At 36.3% G+C, this 23,770-nt stretch overlaps 1 protein-coding gene across 3 annotated transcripts in view; it reads left to right on the forward strand.

The window, feature by feature from the left end:
* CCDC91 (coiled-coil domain containing 91) overlaps positions 1-23,770 on the forward strand; it is a 294,238-nt gene that overhangs the window by 163,044 nt on the left and 107,424 nt on the right. For all 3 annotated transcript variants that reach the window (XM_079775599.1, XM_079775598.1, XM_079775600.1), the window contains one exon: positions 16,902-17,009. In XM_079775599.1, coding sequence (XP_079631725.1) covers positions 16,902-17,009 — 108 coding nt within the window. The remainder of the gene's footprint in view (positions 1-16,901; positions 17,010-23,770) is intronic.

The following is a 23,770-nucleotide window of genomic DNA, read 5'->3' on the forward strand; positions in this document are numbered from 1 at the left end:
AACGGGCAGTCGGACATCCCTTAAGGGGTCCCATATTGGAGAGGGTACAGGCTGGGCTGAGGGACAACCCCCCTCTGTGCACGAATTTCGTGCACCGGGCCTCTAGTTATATTATAATACTCTAAGGAGGAATAACATCTAATATGTTAATTGTCACATAAAATTTTATAATCCCAGTGATCTAAAAACACACTGATCATCAATTTAATAGTAGTATGGAGAAAAAATAATGTAATTCAAATAAGAAAAGTAAGTAATGTTTTTCTGGTAGATAAGATGTCTGTAATTTAAGTGTGGATTTGTGTCCCATTATAAAATAAGAAAAATAGTTGTTTTTTTTTCAATTCTAAATTGAAGCATGAGAAGTTCATGTAGTACTTATTTTATTATACTTCTCTCTTTTTAACACAGCAACTTACTTTTAATATATTTTGAAGTTTTATTTTGTTAAAATATATAAGCATTTTTTACAAATGATTCGTTAATCACTAGGTAACTCAAACCAAACAAACCAAAATATATCTTCTATGAGAATAGCAGGAGTGTACATATTCTCTTTGCATGTCATTTCTTAGTTCAAGAAATATTATTGGCATTGTTTTTATGTAAATAATATTTACAATAACTTACAAATCCTTATTCTATGAAGGACTTTTATTAGTAGAGATGATTGATTATTTTCAAGTCAGACAGACCTGAATCAAGTACTTGTTAACAGTGTGACCTTGGGCAGTTTCTTATATATGAATTTCAGTTTCCTTATATGTAAATTAGAGAATAAACATATAACCTATTTATAGGAGTGTTGTGAGGATCCATGTAATAATGAATATTGCATGGTTAATAATAATGCTGTTAATAAGTATTAGCTATAGTAGTTATCGTTTTTTATACTTAACATGCCAATTTTCTAGCATTGCAATTTCAATGCCTTGTCATTATCTTATAGCTGATTTATAGTTAGTTTACTACATTCATACAATGTGGATTCTTGTTTCGATCTTTGGAAATATTCACTTAAGTGAAAGAAATTGTGGCCCTTCCCTTCCTAGCCTTGAGCTCCCCTTAAAAAGTCATTATTCTTTTGTTCTTTTAGAAAATAAATAGCTTGCTCCACAATGATGAAAAGGACATGTGAAATTCTGTTAAAGTACAGAAGAAAACAGAGCTAAAACTAACCTAATGTGCTACGTATGCCAACTTGTCCCATAATGTTTACTTAATTTTGTTTATTTATTTTTTCTCTTTTATGTCATGATTTTTTAAAATCCTTTTTCCTGATAATTAACAACAGTAAAGTAAATGTAGATCTTGGAAGGCTTTCCATAGGAGCATGCCACATCTAAGATTGTTTATTACAAGTAACATAAGAATTTTCCTTTACTTGTTTAATTGGGTGGTTTTTTTTTGCAAATATCATTGTCCAGTATATACACTGGATCAGACTTCACTGTTCTTTATGTCTGTAGTTTTCATTATTAAAGATTACTATCCATGATATGAGTATTTTTTTAAGGATTGCAACTAGTTGTATTAGTGTGATGCTTGTTTGTTTAATATTCCCTCAACAGTTGTCATGGATAAGCATATTTTAACCCCTTGCTTCTCACTCACCTTTTGCAGTATATAATAAATTACTTGTTGTTTTTAAAGATGCATATGATATAGCAGGTTTCTTCTTTGAAAATTCTAAATCAGTTGATGTAGGAGTGATCTAGCTGGTTGTATTTTCTTTAAAATTTTAGAAGTCATTCTGTTACTTCCAAGGTTTTGTTAACCATTATTGTATTTCCCCTTCATATTTATTTCTCTATGAATATATTCTGCCTATATTGCCTTGTGGTCATATTTTCCCAGTTGTATCATCTAATATCAAACATGTCAAGGTTGTGTGTGTGTGCATGTAAATGGATGCATGCACACATACACATGTAAGTTTCTCATTGAAATCACTGGGAAATTTTTCCAGACAAGAAAAATGAAAAATATTCTAACAGAAGTTAATTTACTAAGAAAGTAGAATTTGTCCTGCATTAAGATTTTTAAAAAATATATTTGTATTGATTTCAGAGAGAGGAAGGGAGAGGGAAAGAGAGATAAAAACATCAATAATAAGAGAGCTGCCTCCTGCATTCCCCACACTGGGGATTGAGCCCACAATCCAGATATATGCCCTGACCAGGAATTGAACCATGACTCCCCAGTTCATAAGTCGACGCTCAACTACTGAGCAACACTGGCCAGGCTGCATTATAATTTTTTTAAAAAATCTTTATTGTTGAAAATATTACAGATGTCCCCTTTTTTCCACTTTGACCCCTTCTAGCCCCCACCCGCCCCCCAGCCCCAGACCTTCAGCACACTACTGTCTGTGTCCATAGGTTATGCATATATGCATAAAAGTTCTTTGGTTAATCTCTTCCGACCTACCCACTCACTCCCCACCTAAGATTTTTAAATATAACTTACGCCTTTCTTTAATATGGAATAAGTGATCCCAGTAAGAAAAAAGTTATAATGGTGGATTGGTATAATGGCTCAGAGGAATGATCAAAAAAGTCATACATGGAAAGAAATACAAGCATATTGGCTAAAATAGATGTAATATATTGCTTCTTGTTTTTCTTTTTAGAATTATGTCCATACATAATTGGATTAATTCATAGTTTGGCAAAAGTAGGCTTACAGTTGTGAGTACATGAAAATGAAATACTCAGTTTATTCTTTTATTATTACTTACTTATTATCATATTACAACTTTAAAACTACCTTTTCCCACCCCTGCATATTGTTTGTAAGAGTTTGAGGTAAAGCCATTTTAAATGCTGACACTTTCTTAAAATGACTTTTTTTTTTATCCTCATAATTTTGGGGTAGAATTTTCCAAAGGAAGTATTAGTTGACACTTGGTTAAAGTTCAAAGCTGGAACTTTTGCTAATGTGCTATAACAGTGAGTTGAAAGTACTCAAGAAATTAAGTCCAACATGTTGTTTTTATTTTCTTACTTTGAGCCTACTTAATTAAAAAATCTAATTTGAAACAAATAAGATTTGAACATATTTTTTGGTTAACATATTTGTTCTTCTACTATATTCAGACTCTTTTTTCAAGGCATTGACAACAAACTCCTCCATCTTCCTTCCTTCCTTCTTTTTTTTTAATGTGGTGTTTGCTTTAAGGTAGATCAGTTCCATAAAGAAAGAGCTTTCCCTTTTGAAACTCTTTCTACACAAAGTTTTTAATGTCATCCTGAAGTTACACTTGCAAGATATTTTCTTTGTTCTGGCTCAACTTGTTTAGTTTTAAAATTGAATTAGACTCTTTTTAAATTAAATTTATTGGGGTGCATTGGTTAATAAGTAGGTTGGCTTCAGGCATATATTTTTATGATAATGTTCTGTATATTGCATTGTATGCCCACCACCCAAAGTCAGATCACCTTCCATTAACATATATTAGGCTCCCTTTACTATCCCCCACCCCTCTGTCCTCTAATAATCAACATACTGTTGTCTGTGAACTTCAGTTTTATATCCCACATATGAGTGAGAATATATGGTTCTTAGCTTTTTCGGATTGATTTATTTCACTTAGCATGATATTCTTAAGGTTCATCCATGTTGTTGCTAATGTCAGTATTTCATTTCTTATTGCTGTGTATTATTCCATTGTATATACAGGGTTGTCCCAAAAACATGTATAAACACTTAAGCAGTTGATAACTCAATTGATGTTTCTTTTCAGCCAGACTAAGCTTTGAATAAAAAGTGTTCATTCTAAAATGCTATTGAAAGTTTGAAAACGCAGTTGAAGTACAAAATCTGCCTTTGTAATTATTCAAAGAATGTCCCAAAATGTATACATATTTTTTAAATATACTTTTTTTATTGATTTCAGAAAGGAAGGGAGAGAGAGAGGTATCAATGATGAGAGAAAATCATTGATTGGCTGCCTCCTGCTCGCCCCATATTGGGGATCGAGCCCTCAACCCGGCATTTGTGTATACACAAATAAACAGCTGATAACTCACTTAATTTTCACTCTTTTTCAGGTTTAACTGATTAGAAATAATGGATGAAGCCAGACTAAGCTTTAAACAAAGAAAATTTATCCACTAGACTTTTTTATGGGGATACATAAAAGATAAAGTTTACAAAACTGACAACAGTTAACGTATTGAGGGCACACAAATACAAAATGAAATGATTCTTGATGTTTGCCATTTCATTGTTTTCTGTTATCAGCAGTGCCTGGACCAGAACAGTCATCGGTTTGAAAATAGGCATTGAGAAAAAAAAAATTATTGGCAAAATTATTAATTTCTGTAGATTCTTTCAAATTTTGAAAATAAACTGTTAAACAATTTAACAGTTTAATCATTTAAAGTGTGTATGTATTTTTTAGGGGACACCCTATATGTTCCTCATTTTCTTAATCTAGTCCTCTATCTCAGAATACTTTGTTTCCATGTCTTGGCCACTGTGAATAATGCTGCAATGAACATTAGGGTGCATGTATCTTTGAGAATAAATGTTTTCAAATTTTTCGGGTAGATACCAGAGGAGAGGTTGCTGAGTCATAGGGTAGCTCTATTCTTAATTTTTTGAGGAACTGCCATACTGTTTTTCATAGCGGTTTTACCAGTTTACATTCCCACCAGCAGTGAATGAGGGTTCCTTTTTCTCCACCTCCTCTCCAACAGTTGTTATTACTTGTCTTGTTAATTATAACCATCTAACAGGTATGAGGTGGTATCTCATAGTAGTTTTGATTTATATTTCCCTAATAGATAGTGAAATTGAGCATCCTATATAAAATAAAAGCCTAATATGCAAACAGACTGAATGGTGGAATAACTGGTCGCTGTGACGGGCACTGACCACCAAGGGGCAGACGCTCAATGCAGGAGCTGCCCCTGGTGGTCAGTGTGCTCCCACAGGGGGAGCACCACTCAATCAGAAGCTGGGCTTAAGGCTGGCGAGCACAGTGGCAGTGGTGGTAGCCTCTCCTGCCTCTGCGGCAGCGCTAAGGAGCAGCGAACTGAGTGGTAAGGAGCAGCCAGCAGGCGGGAGGTAAAGGAGTGAGGGGTCCTGGACTGTTAGAGGAATGTCCTACTGCTGGCTTAGGCCCACTCCCCATGGGAAATGGGTCTAAGTCAGCAGTTGGACATCCCCTGAGGGGTCTCAGACTGCAAGAGGGCGCAGGCAGGGCTGAGGGACCTCTTCCCCAGTGCACAAATCTTGTGCACCGGGCCTCTAGTCTTTTCATATAACTGGTGGCCATTTATATCTCCTTGGGTGAAGTGTCTGTTCAGGTCCTTTGCTTATTTTTTAATTGGATTGTTTGTTTGGTGTTGAATTGTATGAGTTCTTTATGTATTTTGGATGTTAACCCCTACTCAGAGCTGTTCTTTGCAAATATCCTCTCCCATTTGGTTGGTTGCCTTTTTGTTTTGTTGGCAGTTTATTTTGCTGTGCAGAAGCTTTTTAGTTTGATGTAGTCTCATTCATTTATTTTTGCTTTTACTTCCTTTGCCTTTGGGGATCAAATGCATAAAATGTTCTCTAAGATCAAGCTCCATAAGTTTTTGTTGTTTAATCTTAAGAGATTTATACATTTTTAAAATCATAGCAGATAGGAGAAGTATTGAAACATAATTGAATTCTGGCAGTTGACAGATTAGCAAAAATGGTGATTAGTTAGAAAAATAGCTGAAAAGCAAAAGAAGAAAATGCAATTTGGTTTATTTATATGCAAACAACCAAATAATTTATAACTATAATGATTCAAGGTGTATACCCTCTTCTCAAACTCTTAAAGCTTTCTTTTCTTACCCTTTGTGTACATGGTTTTGGCCAAATGGAGTATATTTACAAACATCATCCTTTCATACAGATATTTACACTTCTCAAGATTTCTCTGCTAAACTAAACATAAACATACATATTGATTTCTCTCTTATATTCTTAGCTTCTGAAGCTGGAATGAATAGATGATCTTTAACTCTGTGTATGGAAACCTAGATGCCAAACAGCAAGGAGTGCTAGTTACATGAATAGTGCTTGCTTATAAATACTTGACTGTTTTAATGATAAAGGATGGCAGATTTTTTTCTAAAGTCTTAGAACATTTTATAATGAGAATTTTTAATATAAATTTTTTTATATTTTTCTGTTAAGTATCAGGTTATTGAATCTTAGAGTTTTTAGGCATATAAATTTTCTGCTCCTTTTCATGAAAAATGATGTGAAATTGCTACATAAACTTAAGTTGTTCTGAAATTATCTTGATTAAGTTATTGATATGTTCATTTCCCATGTTACCCAACCTTGATTTTATTGAGTGTGATGGTCCTCTGTGCATTTTCTGTAAAGGTTAAGTATGACTTAAATAGCTATGGGAAGGATTACTTTGAATTTTAGCAGTGCACCATATGTTAAATGCCAGCTTGGAGTATCACAATGCCTGTTCTATTCCATTTTTCAAAAGCAGCCACTTGCTAGTGTTTTATTTGAACTCTTGAGTTGTTTGTACTATTATATAAGGGAGAACATATTGCATTTAGGAGACCAATTTTTCCCAGGGTGTAGAGTTACTTTATTGTATAAAGTTCTACTCCAAGGAGGGGGAAACAACTTTGTTTTCTCTTCTCTTGATATTTCCCCTTGATTAGAGATTGCTAACTTCTTTTGTGCAAAGCGGGGAAGAAGTAAAGATTAAGATATTTGAAACTTGTGATATATCTTTTAGTTTGAATTTTAGTATTTTGTTCATCCAAAAGTATGAAATAAATTTATAGTTTTAGTTATTTGATTGAAAAAGGATTCTCATAAATTCCAGCTTTTATCGTATGATCAGATTTTTCCTGGACAAATAAAGATACTTACTGCTGCCAATAGAGTTTGGCCTAACTGCATGCTAGATACTAGTGATTGGTTTGGAAATAACGAGTTGGCTTGTCCATTCTGTCCCTCCCACCAAACTTAACCTCAGCAGAGGACTGAGAAAGGTTTGGTAGTTGAGAATAGTTTTTGTTTGCTCTGAGTTTCCTGGGCTTAGCCAGAATTTTGCATGCAAGGCTATTCTTGTGGTTTTTCTAGCTGGGCCAAAACCAAAAGGCTTTGGAAACCTTGCAAGAAAACTTGTTCTAATATAGATTTAAGACTTGCCTTTATATTGTGACTGTATCACCAGCCTGATAGTTAAAGGAGTGAAGGGACAGTCTTTATTCTGTATTGAGGATATAAATTTCAAATTTCTGTTTCAAAACAGACCTTGAAAAATACCTTCAATGATAAAAAAATATTAAGTGATTAGGGTTTATTTAGTTAGTAGTTCCTTAAGACATTATTTTTTGCTTATCTTGTGAAATGCTCTTTAAATGTTATGGGTACTTTTTTGTGATTAATTTTGGTCAAACTTGGAAATTTTATCAATAGCAGCTCTGTCCCACTTAGAAATTATTATTAATTATAGATTTCTTATTATTATCATACAAATTCAGGCCATTCTAACATAAATATCTTTATTCTTAATAATATTGTCTCTCCATGTTGACCAGAATGAGGCTTGACCTGTTCTGTTGGGGTTAAACGTTTTATCAGATCTTCTTTTTATCTAAACTTATTCAACAGATTTTTACCTCTATAATAAAGCTGGAAGAGGGATTAGTAGCAGCTGTAAAGAATGTCATTTCTGTAACTCTTGTAGTTAATGTAATAGATCAATTATGTGCACCTTAATTTTAATGAATTGAATTGTCATCAAGGTCTATCCGGATTCAGGTATTTTTAGTTTTAGATATTGCCTGAAATAATCTTATATGTTTCATAATTACTAGACTTTAGGAAAAAAACCAGTGTGTGTTACAGATATATTTTTATTCATTTTTAAAAATATATATTTTTTTTATTTTAGAGAGGAAAGGAGAGGGAGAGAGATAGAAACATCAATGATGAGAATCATTGAATGGCTGCCTCCTGCACGCCCCCTACTGGGGTTTGAGCCTGCAACCCAGGCATGTCCCCTTGACTGGAATCGAACCCGGGACCCTTCAGTCCGCAGGCCGATGCTCTATCCATCGAGCCAAACCAGCTAGGGCATTTTTATTCATTTTTTATTGGCCACCAATTTTCCATTTAGTGAAAGTATACATAACATAGTTCTTAAGGCAGAAAAGATATGAATGCAGAAACTACTTTTAAGTTTTTAAATGTTTTTGCCTGTTTGAAATGATATAAGAGTGGAATGGTTAACTTTATTATTTTCTCTCAACTATAAAACACAGACTCTGAAAAAGGAAAGCAGAGATGTAAGAACCAGCAATATTTTCGAGGATAGCGTTTTCTAATTAGTTTATAACCCAGTATGAAAATACAAGGCTGGTTTTGATTTTATCCTTAAGCTCTAGTTATTCAGCTTTGGGGAATCTTGATATATGAGAATATAAATTTTATACCAAGGATAAATTATGAGAGAATAGAATGATTTTCCATAATATTTTCAGAATACCTTATTTTTGACAGGGTAATGTATATTCAGTACATAATTCAAAAGACATGCAAGCATGAATTGTAAAAAATAGATTTTGCTCCCATTGCTGTCTGGGTATGAGTCCCCAGGTTGTATCTTTTCCAGAAGTGAGTTAAGTTACTTAAAATTATCATGTGTCCAATTTTCAGTGAATTGATTGTCATATTACTTTATAGCAATGAGAAAAGAATTCTATCTATAATCCAGATACAGTGTGATTTAGTCCATGTAGTCAAAAGCAGAAGTTCAAAGGTTATCTTGTTTTGATGTTTAGCAGGATATTCACATGGCTAAATGTTCTTGGTAATTAATCCACTGTAACAACCTAATGTGGGCTAATATTTAGCCAGAAGCACCACTTTGTGCCATCTTATACTAGTCAAATACTTCCATACCAGTTATTATATCAGCAATTCCTCTGAGCCACTCTGATGGTGTTGCCCCTCCCCGGGTGCTTCTCCCTAACCCCACACAACCAAGCTGGAGCCAGCACTGCAGGGACCTCTGGCACCTGCTCCAATCCAAGGGATGGCACTTCTAATAAACTAACACTTATCTGGAAAAGAAACCAGTTGACATATCTTACATTATTATCTAAGTTCACAATGTTATTCTCTTTATGATTTTTTTAAAAAAGGAAAGTTTAATCTTTCTCAATGTGTCTTCTAAAAAATTGATTTAAATGAAACCTAAATTTTCTCAATGTTAATTGTATGAAAAAAATTTCCCTTCTAATCTTTTTGATCCCTATTTGACTAATGGATCTTGATTAATTTGGAGGAAAATTCTCCACTTTAATGGTCTTAAATCTAGTAATTTAAAAGATGTTAATCCTAACTTAGATGAGTTTCATTTGTCATGGAAAAGTGAGGAATTTAGCTAAAAAATCAGCATGAGTTTCATTTTAAAATAATTTATAATTTCACAGAAGTCCTTTATTCCTTCATCATTGGCAGTGAAGAAACGCTTTTATTCTCATTGACTAGATAAGGAATGTGAGACATAGAGAAACAATGCCTTGATCAAACACGTATAAACAGAGGAGGAGTTTTAAGTAGGAGCCAGGTCCCTCAAAGCTTGATTCAGGGCTCTTTTCAACAAATTATACTGCCTCCTTGGAATGTTAATGCATGTGTATGCAGGCCAAATATTTCTGACATCCTGATGGGCTTCTCTTTTTCCATGGTCTCTGATATTTCTAAAAATGAGATGCAAGGGTCTTTAGTGTTTAAAAACCATGTGTTTTTTTTAACCCTATGAAAGTGTAAAGATTGTTTTAGAGCTCTCTCTCTCTCTCTCTCTCTCTCTCTCTCTCTCTCTCTCTCTCAATGAAACTGCCACTCTTACTCAAGTCACAAGGAACAATATTGTGGCATCTGAGGGAAAGGCATATCCATATGGCAGCTTTTCAGAAGTTTAAAGTATCTGGAAGGCAGACATGCAGAGGCTCTGTGCTGTACTTAATTTTAGAAACTTCTTAATTTTAATGTGTTGTCCATGGCACAAAAGAAATTTTCACTGGGAGACTTTTGTGGTGTTTGAGGTAACAACTCTTATGTTACTAGAATCCCTTAACAACAAGGCCAACAGGAATGATTCCCTCAGTTCTGAGGATTTTCTTTGGCTTTCAGAGTCTCCAAAACACTTTATAGCATGGCTAGACTATATTGGATTTCCATGTTTAGATCTACACCCATAATTGAACATTTTTCTTTTTTGACTTGTATAGTACCTCTGCACTGTAACTCCAATACATAGAAAAGCCTGAGGGTCACTGCAAATCCAGATGCTTGAGATCTGTAACAGGGTCGTTTTTCAGCAGCCTCAACATGACCTTGTTACTTTTTCTTTTTTAAATTGGGGAAAAAGGAAGGGAGAAATCTTTTTTGAATTCATTTTTCCATAAATTTTGGTCATAATTTCTTTTTTGTTTTCTAAAAAGAAATATGGCCAAATCCATTACTATCCCTCCTCAGATATTTGAAATTTGGTCTAGAGAAACATGTACCTTCATTCTCCCCAAGGGTTGAATTTACAGGGTCTGAATGTTGCCTAACTTTTGCCAGCCTGGGTAACAGGTGGCCAGGAACTTGAACTTGACTTTGGCAACAGTTTTGAGTAAATGAAAGCCTTAAGTCCGATTGAAATCTTTCCCTAGAGCAGCGATTTTTAACCTTTTTCATCTCATGGCACATATAAACTAATTACTGTAATTCTGTGTCACACCAAAGAATATAATTTTTGCCCATCATTAGTTGTAATTTTGATTTATTTACACCAGACAGCTGCTGTTGTATTGGCTGTTGTCATTTTTTTTTGTTTGTTTGCCAGTATAAGGGAAAAGAGGCCAGTACCCCCTGAATAAGTACTCAGGTATTGGTGGTGTTTTTAAAAAATTTTTTTTATTGTTGACACTATCACAGATGTCCACATTTCCCCCTTTCCCCCCCTCCACTCAGCCCCGCCACCTTCACTACATTCTTATCTGTGTCCATGGGCTGTGCATATATGCATATGAGTTCTTGGCTAATCTCTTCCAGTCCTCCCTCTCTCCTCCCCTCTGAGATCTGTTTGTTCCATGTATCCATGCCTCTGGTTCTGTTTTGTTCATTAGTTTATTTTGTTCATTAGACTCCACATATAAGGGAAATCATATGGTATTTGTCTTTTTCTGACTATCTTTTTTTGCTTACATAATAATTTCTAGGTCCAGCCTGGCCAGTGTGGTTCAGTGGTTGAGCCTCAGCCCATGCACCAAGGGGTCGCTGGTTCCATTCCCAGTCAGGGCACATGCCCGGGTTATGGGCTCAATTCCCAGTAGGGGGTGTGTAAGAGGCAGCTAATTGATGATGTTTCTCTCTCATCGATATTTCTATCTCTCCCTCTCTCTTCCTCTTTCTCTAAAATCAATAAAAACATATCAAAAAATAATAACACTAATCTCCAATTCCATCCATGCTGTCACAAAGGGTAAGCGTTCCTTCTTTTTTACAGCCACATAGTATTCCATTGTGTGAGGTATCGCCACACACCTGCCAGAATGACTACCATCAGTAAATCAAAAAACAAGTATGGGTGAGACTGTGGAGAAAAGGGAACCTTAGCACACTGCTGGTGGGAATGCAGACTGGTAGAGCCACTGGAAACCAGTATGGACTTTCTGCAAAAAAATTAAAATTGGAACTGCCCTTTGACCTAGTATCCCACTTCTGGAAATATATCCTAAGAATCCTGAAACACCAATTAGAAAGAATATATGCATCCCCTATGTTTATAATAGTGTTATTTACAATGGCGAAGATCTGGAAACAGCCCAGGTCCCCATCAGTAGACAAGCAGATAAAAGAGATGTAGTATGATTCTTGTGGAACATCATTTGAAAATAACTGCCTTAGAGAATTATACTTTCTAGTCCTTTTACACTATACTTTTATTTTTTAATTGAATTAATTGGGGTGACATTGGGTAATAAAATTATATAGGTTTTAGGTGTACAATTCTATAATACATCATCTACATATTGCATTATGTGCTCACCACCCAAAGTCTAATCTCCTTCCATTACCATATATTTGACCCCCTTTACCCTCTTCATCATAACCACCATACTGTTATCTGTGTGTATGAGTTTAATTTGTTCATTTGTTACTTTCTCTTTTATATCCCACATATGAATAAAATAATATGGTTCTTATTCTTTTCCACCTGACGGACTTCCCTTAGCATGATACTCTCAAGGTTAAGAAAAAAACTATTTGTTGGGACAACGGGGTATAGTTTGGGTTGCTGTGACTCCACTTCTCTTCTCATTTAAATTCCAGCATGTATTGGTTTTGGGTGGAGTTTGACCTAATATCTGTTTTCTATGAATCTAATAATTGTAGAATTTATGACATATTTTCCCTTCCAAAGAGTTTGTAGTCCTTCACACACTCTATTTACTCAAAATTTATCCTGTAGAGTAGAAAGAGTGGACATTTCTAGTCTAAAATAACAACATAAAATGTTGAAATCCTTGGTAGGGATTAAATATACTCAGCAACAAATTTGGTAACTGAACTTGGCAGTTATAATTTGAAGCTTAGTGAACTTTTCAATGGATATTGGTACCATTCATACTATGATTTTTAAACAATACTAATCTTAATACAGGAATCATTAATTACTAAATAGCGATTATGTGTGTCGTCTAATACTACTATGTGCAAGGAACTCTATAATAAACTGTGTGTGATAAATAAAGATGAGTAATATATAGTTCCTATACTAAAGGAACCTACAATCTTGTTCACACCTTTAAAATTATTGTTAAAGAAGTATGCTAAATAGCTTTCCTCAGTTTCCTTAGTAAATTAAATTCTCTGGGATGATACAGAAAAGTCTCTGAAAGAACTCTGGCTAAAATCTAAATATGTTAAAAATTGATAAAACATTTCCTGCCTTTGGTAACATTTTCTTTCATTATACAGTGTTTGAATACATCTTTGTTTTACTGGTTCTGTACATCGTGAGTTTCAATGCTTTATGTATGTTTAAAATAGTTTTAAAATACCATAAAAAGGAAATAATTATTTGATATATCTTTCTATATTGTTGTATAAGCCCAAGGGAAAGCTTCCTTATGTGTTTGATATCTGTAGAGAAATTACAGACAAAAAATAAGTAAGTTGCAGGAAAATGTTAAGATTAACATTTATTTTATATTTACAATATATGAGAAATTTAAAGGTGATTATTATGGTGTATTACATTGGAAAATAAATATCCAATTATATAATGACTAGGGGCCCAGTGCACGAATTTGTGCACCTTGAAAGGAACTGTGGGCCGCAAGCCTGCAGTGGGCACAGGGGTGGGTCTCGGCCCATCCTCCACGCCCCTGCCTGGCCCTCCTGCCGTGGCCCCTGCTTCCCTCTCTGCTAGTAGCTCTGCTCTGGCTGCTGCCGCTCCCACGCGCTGACGGCACCAGTCCCACTCACACCCGCTGACGGCGTGAAGCGATTGGGGCTGGTGCCAGCAGCAGGTGCGAGTGGGGCTGGCACCTTCAGTGAGTGCGAGCGGCAGCTGCTGCCCCAATAGCCTCTCAGGAGCAGGGGGAGGTGGAGAAGCTCTCAGGGGCAATCGGGGTCGGCAGCTACCGCTCATACCTGCTGATGGCGCCGAGTGATCGGGGCTGGCGCCTGGTGCCGGCAGCATGTGTGAGCAGTGGCTTCAGTGCCGGCCGCGGGTGCGAGCAGGGCCAGGCCGGCAGTGGGTGTGAGTGCTGGGCGGGACCGCGGCATGCAGGAGCAAAGAATTTTCAGTAACCACCAGAGGCTTGCCCCCATGACAGCGACTGGTGCCCCGCCTTGGTCTGGCACCCCCGCTCATCTGCTCCACCATCCCACTGTGGCCAATGCCCGCCATGTTCCGCACATGCTCCTGGTCGGCAGCGCACATCATAGTGACCAGTTGTTCGGTTGTTCCAGTTGTTCTGCCATTCGGTCTATTTGCATATTAGCCTTTTATTATATAGGATATCTCAAGCCATAAAAGCAGGTAGCTAGTACCAGATGTGTACTTGCATGTCCAAAATGGTTAATATTCTAGTTGTGAGGACAGTTTTTAGAGTATGGCACTAATAACCCCACTGCTGAGTAATATAGGACACATTTTTAAATGACCTTGTTGTGGCACACACGCTCTTCTAATATCTGGTACCTGCCCCTTTGTACCTTCTTGCATTACTACTAGTATATGACTCCACTCTTAATCAAGCTACTCTTATCTGTTTAATGTTCTCAATGTGTAGCAGTGAGCTTTATAAAGCAGGCTTTGGGCATATTTTCTTTCTCTGATACACACCTTGCATATACCTATGGTGTGTGTTATCTAGAGATTGTTTCTCTTTAACTATAGAAATAATTCAGTAAGAACAGACTTTTTTTTTTAAATATTCATGTTCCCAGGACTTACCTTTATGTCTCTTTTGTAGATGAGTGGATTTAAATAACTGGGGCTAAGACAGGAGGTTTGAACTATAGGAAAGGCTGGTTACTTGTGCATAGCTTTTCTCCATGGTCCATAAAGCACAGTTTTGGCTCTTATTTGACTTGTTATCCTATAGTGCTTGCCTCTTTTAAGTTTGGAAGAAAATGAATATATGGTGTAGATATCAATCACTAGAGGGGAAAAAATATACTATTCAATTTTGTTTCTTAAATACAGTGAGAAAATATTTTATTTCATGAACTTACTTGTATCTCCAAAGGATATAATCTACTAAAAATTACAATTGGGTATTTAAACTGTGGTAGTATTTGGAACCATATCAAATAGGGAAGTGCAAACAGTTCTTACCATTAAGCTAAAACAATTGTCATATCCCAAGTCCACAAAAAGATTGGCATTTTTCTCTCTATAAAAGATTAAGTGACCATACTGAAGGAAATTGTCTCTATACTGTTCTTTAAATATTCTGAAGTCCAACAGATAGTCTATTATATTTTACCATAGGTAAATTAGAGCTTTGCATTACTTAGTCACAGTTTAAGAGGTTACATTTTGGTGCCTTATATAAATTAATTATTATGGAATCTTTAGAGGACATATACTGAAAGGGTAAAGCAGTTCATATATATATATATATATGCTAATTGGACCAGATGTTCTTCTGGACAAAGCCAGGGCTACAAGGGAAGCCCAGGTCCTGGGTGCCAGAGGGAAGCGAGTGTCGGCAGCTGGGGAAAGGAAGGCCTACTCTTGCCTAAATTTCATGCATCGGGCTTCTAGTATATATATAGTTGTTAATCCTCACTCGGGATATATATTTTTTTCCAGTTGATTTTTAGAGAGAGTGGGAAAGTGGCAGGGAGAGGTAGAGACCGAGAGAGGAACATTGATGTGAGAGAGACACATCAATTGGTTGTCTCCCACAAGCACCCCGACCAGGACCAGGGATCTAGCTTGCAATCAAGGTATGTGCCCTTGACCGGAATGGATCCCCCAGGACCCTTCATTCCTCAGGCTGAGGCTCTATCCAACTGTGCCAAACTGGCTAGGGCAGCAGGTTTTTGCATTTTGATTAAACCTCAGTCAGAGCTCTGTTTCCTTTACTAAATTTACTACTAATTCTGCAGCTTCAGAGTGGTGACTATTGAATTATAGGAGTGGTAGCATCATCGACAGTCTTAACATTTGCAAGAGAAAGTTAATTATCTGAAAATTTGAGGCTTATCCAGAGGTTCAAAAAGTATTTTATCTTAATGTTATTTAAATGCATGCATATTTATTTAGCTTCTTAATGCATGTTGTTTCCAACCACGTAAATCTATTTTCATAACAGAGATTATTTAAGAGATTTGGCTTATTGTTTGGCAAATGTGCCAAACGTCTGTTTTCTATAAGACATGTGTCTGTTTCAACTTACTATTTTGATTATGAGTAGTTTATTATCCAGATAGACCTTCAAAAATAGAATATTTGCTTAAGAGTTCTTACGTATATGGTTGAATGCATATTTTAAAATGATTTGGGGTTTATAAATAGCATGTAAGATAATATTGGAAACATGTTAAGTATAAAATATAATGCTTTAAAAAAAAAGGAAGGGAAAAAAGATGATAATATTCTAAGCATCTCCAATAAGGAAGTGAGTGGGTGGAACATCTTCAAATGCTGATTTTGCTTCCCTTAGAACAGCGTTAAGGTCTTTGATTGAGGTTCCAGCATTTACACTACCCACTTAAGTTTATCCAGTCTCCCAGGTTTTATTACTTTTTATGAAAACTGTCCTGACATTCCAACTGACTTCCACACGTTGACTTATATCTTTTCACATTAGGGATGTGAACTTCCTGGGGGGCAGTTCTTTTATGTTTGAAATTGCTCAGACTTTCCATCTGCTTTTACTTGACTTGTGGTCTTGAAGATCATGCTTGGCCCATGGGATGTTACAGTGTGCCGAGAGGATGTAGAGTTTTGTCAGCCAGTGAAATATGTCTGGGGTTTCTTTTTTTTTCTTCTTCTTCGTCTTTTTTTCAGCAGCTTTCATACGCTCCTCATCCTGTGTGGTCTTCACTAAACTGAATTTATATTTAACAGAACTACTCACTCTCTTTATCATCTTCTATGACTTGGCCTTTTTAAGGAGAGGTGTGTGGAAGGAACATCTGGCCAAAAAACTGTAGTCTTGGTAATAGGAAAACTTAAACCCAAAAGCTTAAAGTAGTGCTATATATGATTGTGCTTCAATATTCACAAATGTGTATTTTCTAATGCAGAAGTAGATCATATTTCAGATATATGCAACTGTCAAAAAAATTCTCATGCCAACATAGACTCCCAACTTTTGTCTATGATCCAAATTACTTTTTTTGTTTATTTTTAGGCACTGCTACAGTCTTCAGTTAAGCAACAAGTAGAAGCTATTGAAAAACAGTACATTTCCGCAATTGAGAAACAGGCACACAAGTGTGAGGAGTTGTTGAATACTCAGGTAATAAAATTGCACATCCATTACATATTTATACGTTTCTTCTGCCTCTCCTCCCCTGAGAGCTTTATAACTATTCAGTTTTGAACCATATACTTTCCATGGTGTATTTTGGAGCAAAAGAATATGCTTTATGTATTAAATGCTTTAGGTCTAAAGCATTTAATACATAAACTCAATATTAAAGTTAGGGAATTTTATGATGGACTAAAAATAGGGCTAAAGGACTAAAATATATGGGACTTCCTCAAATTAATGATAATTCTTATGTTACTTTCTGGGTCATAATATTATTTATAAAATAAGAGAAGCAAATAGCTGATTATAAATGTGTTATGGCATGTGTAATGATTTTTAGTGGTATAAGATTTATAAATAATATGTGCATTTTTAAAAGTATTTATGCTTGAGTTACCTTTCGTTGCATAAAGGAATTGGTTCCTATTTGAATTTTTCCATTGACTTTTTTTCTTTCCTTGATTTAATATCTTAGAAGGCATTAAAGACTCTATTAGCTGATTTATATTAATCAATTAAGCATTAATGGATGTGTCATAATATGAATAATAATGCAAGAAATTCTCAACAACACTTTTGAATAACAAAACTTGGTAGGTGAAAAATAAAATAAACTTTATTTAAAGGACCTATTTTGTATCATGGGAAGAAAATATACTAAGAATTAGGAAAACATAATTAGGTATAAAATTTAAATGGAGATTTATAAATATGCCACTGCATCCCCAAAGTAGAGGTCAATTCTGTTAAATATTATTCAATGTTATTTTAATAAATGGTTTGGAAAAGGAAATACACAGGGAATTTTATAAATTTGATCTAATAGTTCTATTCTTTTGGATGGTGAAATGCTAGGTTGTCTCAGGAATGAAGTATATATGCCTTCATAATATAACAGAAAAATCAGAGAAAAATTAAGGTAATAGAACTGGAAAACAGCGTAAGGTATGTATTAGCCAGGACAGGCTAGGTTTGCCCTAAACTCTCTGGCTTCAGATAACAAGATTTATACCCTACTCATGCTACACATACACTGAGGATTATCTTGGGGCTTGGTCTTATGTTGTCCTAACCCTAGAAAATAGCCCTGATAGTATCCTTCCTATGTAAAACATTACCTGTTATTATTGCAGAGTGAAAATAAGCCCAGTCAGATTTACTACCAGTAATTCAATGTTCTGCACTGGAAGTGACACTTTTATTCCCAATTTATTTCACAATCATAATGGGGCCAGGTAGCGAAATCCTATCATGAACTGGAAGGGAGAGAGCAGGAAGTATATGATGAACAGCACTAATATACCACAGTCTGCTCTTTTGGTCACCAAATATTCAGTCTCCATCTCACAGGCAAATTTGCTTATCTTATTCCTGTGGATGAAAATATGAAAGTTCTATCCAGCTAATGCCTCAAGCTGAAAAGTCCAGGATTTCTGAGTAATAGATGGGGAATGATGTGCTGTAGTTTCCATATTATCTTGTCCAGATATGTAGTTTTTTTTTTTACCTGAAGAACTAGAAACCAAAATATATGTTGTTTGCCTACAACAAATCTAATATAGCGTGGTGAGACAAAGGTAAGGTATTTAATCACTCTCAGTAGCAAATACTAAGAATCAGAGATGCATATCGATTAACATTTCAGTGAACAATGGGGACCATGATTTTCTTTTTAGGGTTTAAGGCAGGGTTTCTAGTCCATTGTATTTTATGCTCTTGTAGGTTTTAAATTTTTTAGTATCTTTGTTGGCTATATCTAATGTAGTATTAGCGATTATACCGTTTTTCAGCATGCTTTCTGCCTATGGAAAATTGGGAGCGATGGTCATTTTAAGAGTAAATAGTCACATTTCAGGGCAATGGTTCTTTTAGCTTCTTATCTGTTTGATTACAATCATTTTCATTTAGCGAAGGCAAATCAAACCCACAGTTTTTTCAGAGACCTCCTTCTTATATTTAATGTGTTTACATGCTTTCCTCCTCATTCTTGTCTATCTGTGTGTGTCTCTTTTTCTGGTTAAAAATAACTTAATTTACCAAACCTGCTTTGAAGAAATCCAAATGATCTTTTTTCCTCAAACCATTTGGTCCAAATGAAAATATATATAATATAGTTCCAGCTTTATTGATTCTTTGATCAGAGACACCTTAATCGATTGAATCTTTAGCAATGAGTATGACTAACATAAACTTTGCTTTCATACTTGCTGCAAGGCTGAACTTTGTTGGTGTTTGTTCCTCAAAGGCCTTCTCAGTTGTTTGTTTTATAAATTGAGGTTGGGAAGATGGCTGTCCCTCCAGGTCCCCAATTTTCTGAAATTTTTCTAGTACCTGTAATTCATTGCTTGTGAATCATCTTTTGTTGTTGTTGTTTTGTTAATCCTCACTTGAGAGTATTTTTTCCATTGATTTTTAAAGAGAAAGGAAGGGGAGAGGGGGGGAGAGAGAGAGAGAGGGACAGAGAGAGACAGAGAGAGAAACATCCATGTGAGAGAACACACATTGATTGGTTGCCTCCCCTGGGCACCCTGACCGGGGTGGGGATTGAACCTGAAACCAAGTATATACCAGTGACTGGGAATCAAACCTGTGACCCTTTGGTGCTTGGGTTGACACTCTAACCATTGAGCACACCGGTCAGGGCATGGAGTTATCTTTTTTCTTGTGAATTCAGTGTTAACTTGTCATTTTTTTTTATAATGCCTTGTTAAATATAGCCAACAGCAGGACTAATAAATAATTTCATCAAAGTTATAGGTTAAAAAATTAACACAAAAATCAGTTTCCATACACCTGGAAACGAAGGAAATAAAGAAAACAATTCAAATTATAATAGCATCTTAAAGAATAACTCACCTAGAGATAAATTTAACTAAGGAGATAACATTATACACTGAAAACAAGAAAACATTGCTGAAAAAATTAAAATTAGCCTAAATGAATAGAAAGACATCCCATAACCATCAACTGGAATTATTTGGTAAAGAGCATTCAAGACTACCATTGGGTATTTAGAGGATCGTAGACAATTTAGTATGATGAAGTGCTATTTAAAACACTACCTGCTAAAAGGGGATTTCATTAGTAGGTAAAACCATGTAAAGTGTAGAAATGGTAATTCACACTTTTTTTTCTCCAAATCATATTTCTTGAGATGCCATTTGAAATTTGAAATAGCTGAATGGTTACATAGGAATAATTTAGTTCCCTGTGTGTGTGTTTCTCTCTCTTATTTTTAGTTCTCAAATTTGTACTGGCGGTTTTATATTAGGGTTCCTATTGTAGGAAACTTAGGTTATGCCCAATTTTTTTTCCAATATACACCATGCTGCAGTGACTACTTTAGCCCAGGTATTACCACCCTTTCCTCCATTCCCTACCCTACCCCCCCAAAAAAGGTTTGCTCAGGTCTAAAGCATTTAATACATTAAACAAGGGAAAATGAGTTTCTCATTATTTCTTCAGCAAAGATTTCTAGAAGTGAAATTACTTATATGGAAATAACCGTTGTTATTATTATTCACAGTTTAAGGCTTTGTAATATGTGATTAAAAAATTCTGTGTGTACTAATTTATAGCTAATAGGCAATGCAATGCAAGAACATACTCATTCACTGAGCTTTTACCAGGAAATTTTTAAACTTGTAATTTGATAAGTAAAACCTATTAGATTTATATGATGGTTCATGGTATGTCTCAACTTGCTAGGCTTTGGTTTTTTGTTTGGTCAAACACTGGTCTAGATATTAGAGATATTGTGAAGGTATTTTATAGATTTTATTAACATTTACTAGCGGCCCATTGCAGGAAGATTCCCATAAGAATAGGGCTTTCTCGGGCCTATTCCTGCAAGAATAGGGCTTCCTGCGGCCTCGCTCCCTCCCATCTCTGCTGCCTCGTTCCCTCCCGTCTCTGCTGCCTCGCTCCCTTCTCCGCCGCTTCACTCCCTTCTGCAGCACTTGGCTTCCTTCTACGCTGTTTCAGTCTTCGCTCCGTGCCGGCATTTGTAAATTATCTGCCATCTTTGTTGACTTAATTTGCATACTCACTCCTGATTGGCTGGTGGGCATAGCGGAGGGACGGTCATTTTTACATGTTTCTCTTTTATTAGTGTAGATAATAAGTTGACTTTAAGTAAAGGATATTACCCTAGGTGGGTGGGCCTCATCTAACCAATTAAAGGCCTTAAGAGCAAATACTATGGTTTCCCAGAAAAGAAGAAATTCTTCTGCAATATTGTAATATAGAAATCCCAAGTTTCCAGTGTATCCTACAGAATTTCTATTTGCTAACATCTACAATACCATGAGCTAATTCCCTCAAATAAATAAATCTGAATTTCTCTCTTTTCCACCTCTTTCTCCCTTTCTCTCCCTCTCTATGTATCCCATTGGTTCTGTTTCTGTGGAAAAGTATGTCTAATTCAGTTTGTAACTTTGTATTTATTTGCTTATCTTTGAGACTACCATGACTTTTTAAGGATGTGTTAGAACTTGGTCATGCTTTTCTAGACACACTTTGTGCTATTTATCTGCAGAGTTTGATTAGTTTAAATATAGTCACTGAAAGTGCTAGAAAGCTGTATTTGCATCCCACTCTTATCACTTCTATTGTTAAGGGCATACCAAATGTTTACTTTAAATTATTTATTAATTTATAAATGTAGATATTGAAGAATTCTGGTTATCTTTACTGTGTATGTCCAAAAGTACGTATCATATAGTCAAAGTTTTCTCATAAATTCAAACAGAATTCATCCAATTATATTAATCAGTGTTTTGGTAATTAATATTTTCATACTATTATAGGGATAACTAGAGGTCTGGTACACGAAATTTGTGCATGGGGGGAGGGTGTGTCACTCAGCCCAGCCTGCACCCCCTCCAATCTGGGACCCCTCAAGGGATGTCCAAAGGCCCATTTAGGCCCAATCTAAACGGGCAGTTGGACATCCCTCTCACAATCCAGGACTGCTGACTCCCAACCGCTCACCTGCCTGCCTGTCTGATTGCCCCTAAATGCTTCTGCCTGCCAGCCTGATCACCCCTAACTACTCCCGTGCCAGCCTGATCGACGCCTAACTGCTCCCCTCCCGGCCTGATTGCCCCTAACTGTCCTCCCCTGCTGGCCCGGTAACCCCAAACTGCCCTCCCTTGCCAGCTTGGTTGCCCCTAACTGCCCTCCCCTGCCAGCCTGGTTGCCCCCAACTGCCCTCCCCTGCAGACCTGGTCGCCCCCAACTGCCCTCCCCTGCAGGCCTGGTCAGCCCCAACTGCTCTCCTCTGCAGGCCTGGTTGCCCCTAACTGCCCTCCCCTGCTGGCCTGGTTGCCCACAATTGCCCTCCCCTGCTGGCCTGGTTGCCCACAACTGCCCTCCCCTGCAGGCCTAGTTGCCACCAACTGCCCTCCCCTGTAGGCCTGGTCCCCCTAAACTGCCCTCCCCTGCCGTCCCGGTCACCCCTAACTGCCCTCCCCTTCTGGCCTGGTCGTTCCTAATTGCCCTCCCGTGCTGGCCTGGTCTCCCCCAACTTCCCTCCCTTGCAGGCCTGGTATCCCCCAACTGCCCTCCCTTGCAGGCCTGATAGCCCACAACTGTCCTCCCCTGCTCGCCATCTTGTGTCCACATGGGGGCTGCCATCTTTGACCACATGGGGGTGGCCATCTTGTGTGCTGGAGTGACAGTCAATTTGCATATTACTCTTTTATTAGATAGGGTAGATAAAAGATTAGGTATCAAAATCCAAATTTTACAAGAATTAATGACAAATATTACTCTTTCGTTTTACTTAATTTTATATGCAATTGTTATAAACCAATAACACTAATTTTATTACTTGTATAATAATTGTAGTATTCTTATTCTAATCCATTCTTAATAAGCCATAAGGATCACTTATGTCTCATTTTCATAAAATAGGCAGAAAAAGTGTGCCTTGAGACTATTTATCTAGAGGAAAAATACCTTTTACTACCTGCTAATTATTGCCCCAAAGGTATATAGTGATATGTTGGCAGGTTGTGGCTAGCCATAAAATTATTGTTCTCTCTTACCACATACTTCACTTTTCTTTATTCTCCACATTTCATACCATAGTTAGTAAATTTAAGAGAGTGAATAAAGCAGTGAAATTTTACATTGAAATCTACTAAACAGAAAATAAGGTTACTTACTATTTCTCTTGAATATATCCTCTGAGAGAATAAGCAGATTATTATCCCCATTTAAAATAACATGTGATGTTTACATTAAGAAGAAAGCCACAGAAATAACAGTCCTACTCAATTCTTTGGGGAAAATTTGTAATGATAAGAAGAAATTAGAACTCCTTAATTCCTGTGTAATTTTTTTTTTTTCCTAATTCCTTTGTTTTGCTTTTTCCCTGTCACTGCTCTCCCTCAGTACAAAGATCACTCTTTTTGACAGAGGACATGTTCAAAGAAAACAGAAGCCCTGGAGTAGTGAAAAGATTGTTACTGGGCACCAACTGGCCAATAACATGTGCATCATTGCCTGTCCAGGCAAATTTTGATCAAGGAGCTTACAAATGAAAATGGTGAAATATGGCCTGTGATCTTTTGAGGCATTTTTAAAAAATGAGCTAAGTACCTGAGACTGGAAATGGAAAAGTACTCTTAACTTTCAAAAAGAATGTTTCACTAACTGGTGATTGTAATGATGGTCCCTGGCATGATTCCAGATGGATTTCTAAAGAAGACTGGTAACTTCTGGAACCAAAGTTGATTGGC

The sequence above is a fragment of the Cnephaeus nilssonii genome (assembly GCF_951640355.1).
Source record: "Cnephaeus nilssonii genome assembly, chromosome: 6".
Lineage (NCBI taxonomy): Eukaryota > Metazoa > Chordata > Mammalia > Chiroptera > Vespertilionidae > Cnephaeus > Cnephaeus nilssonii.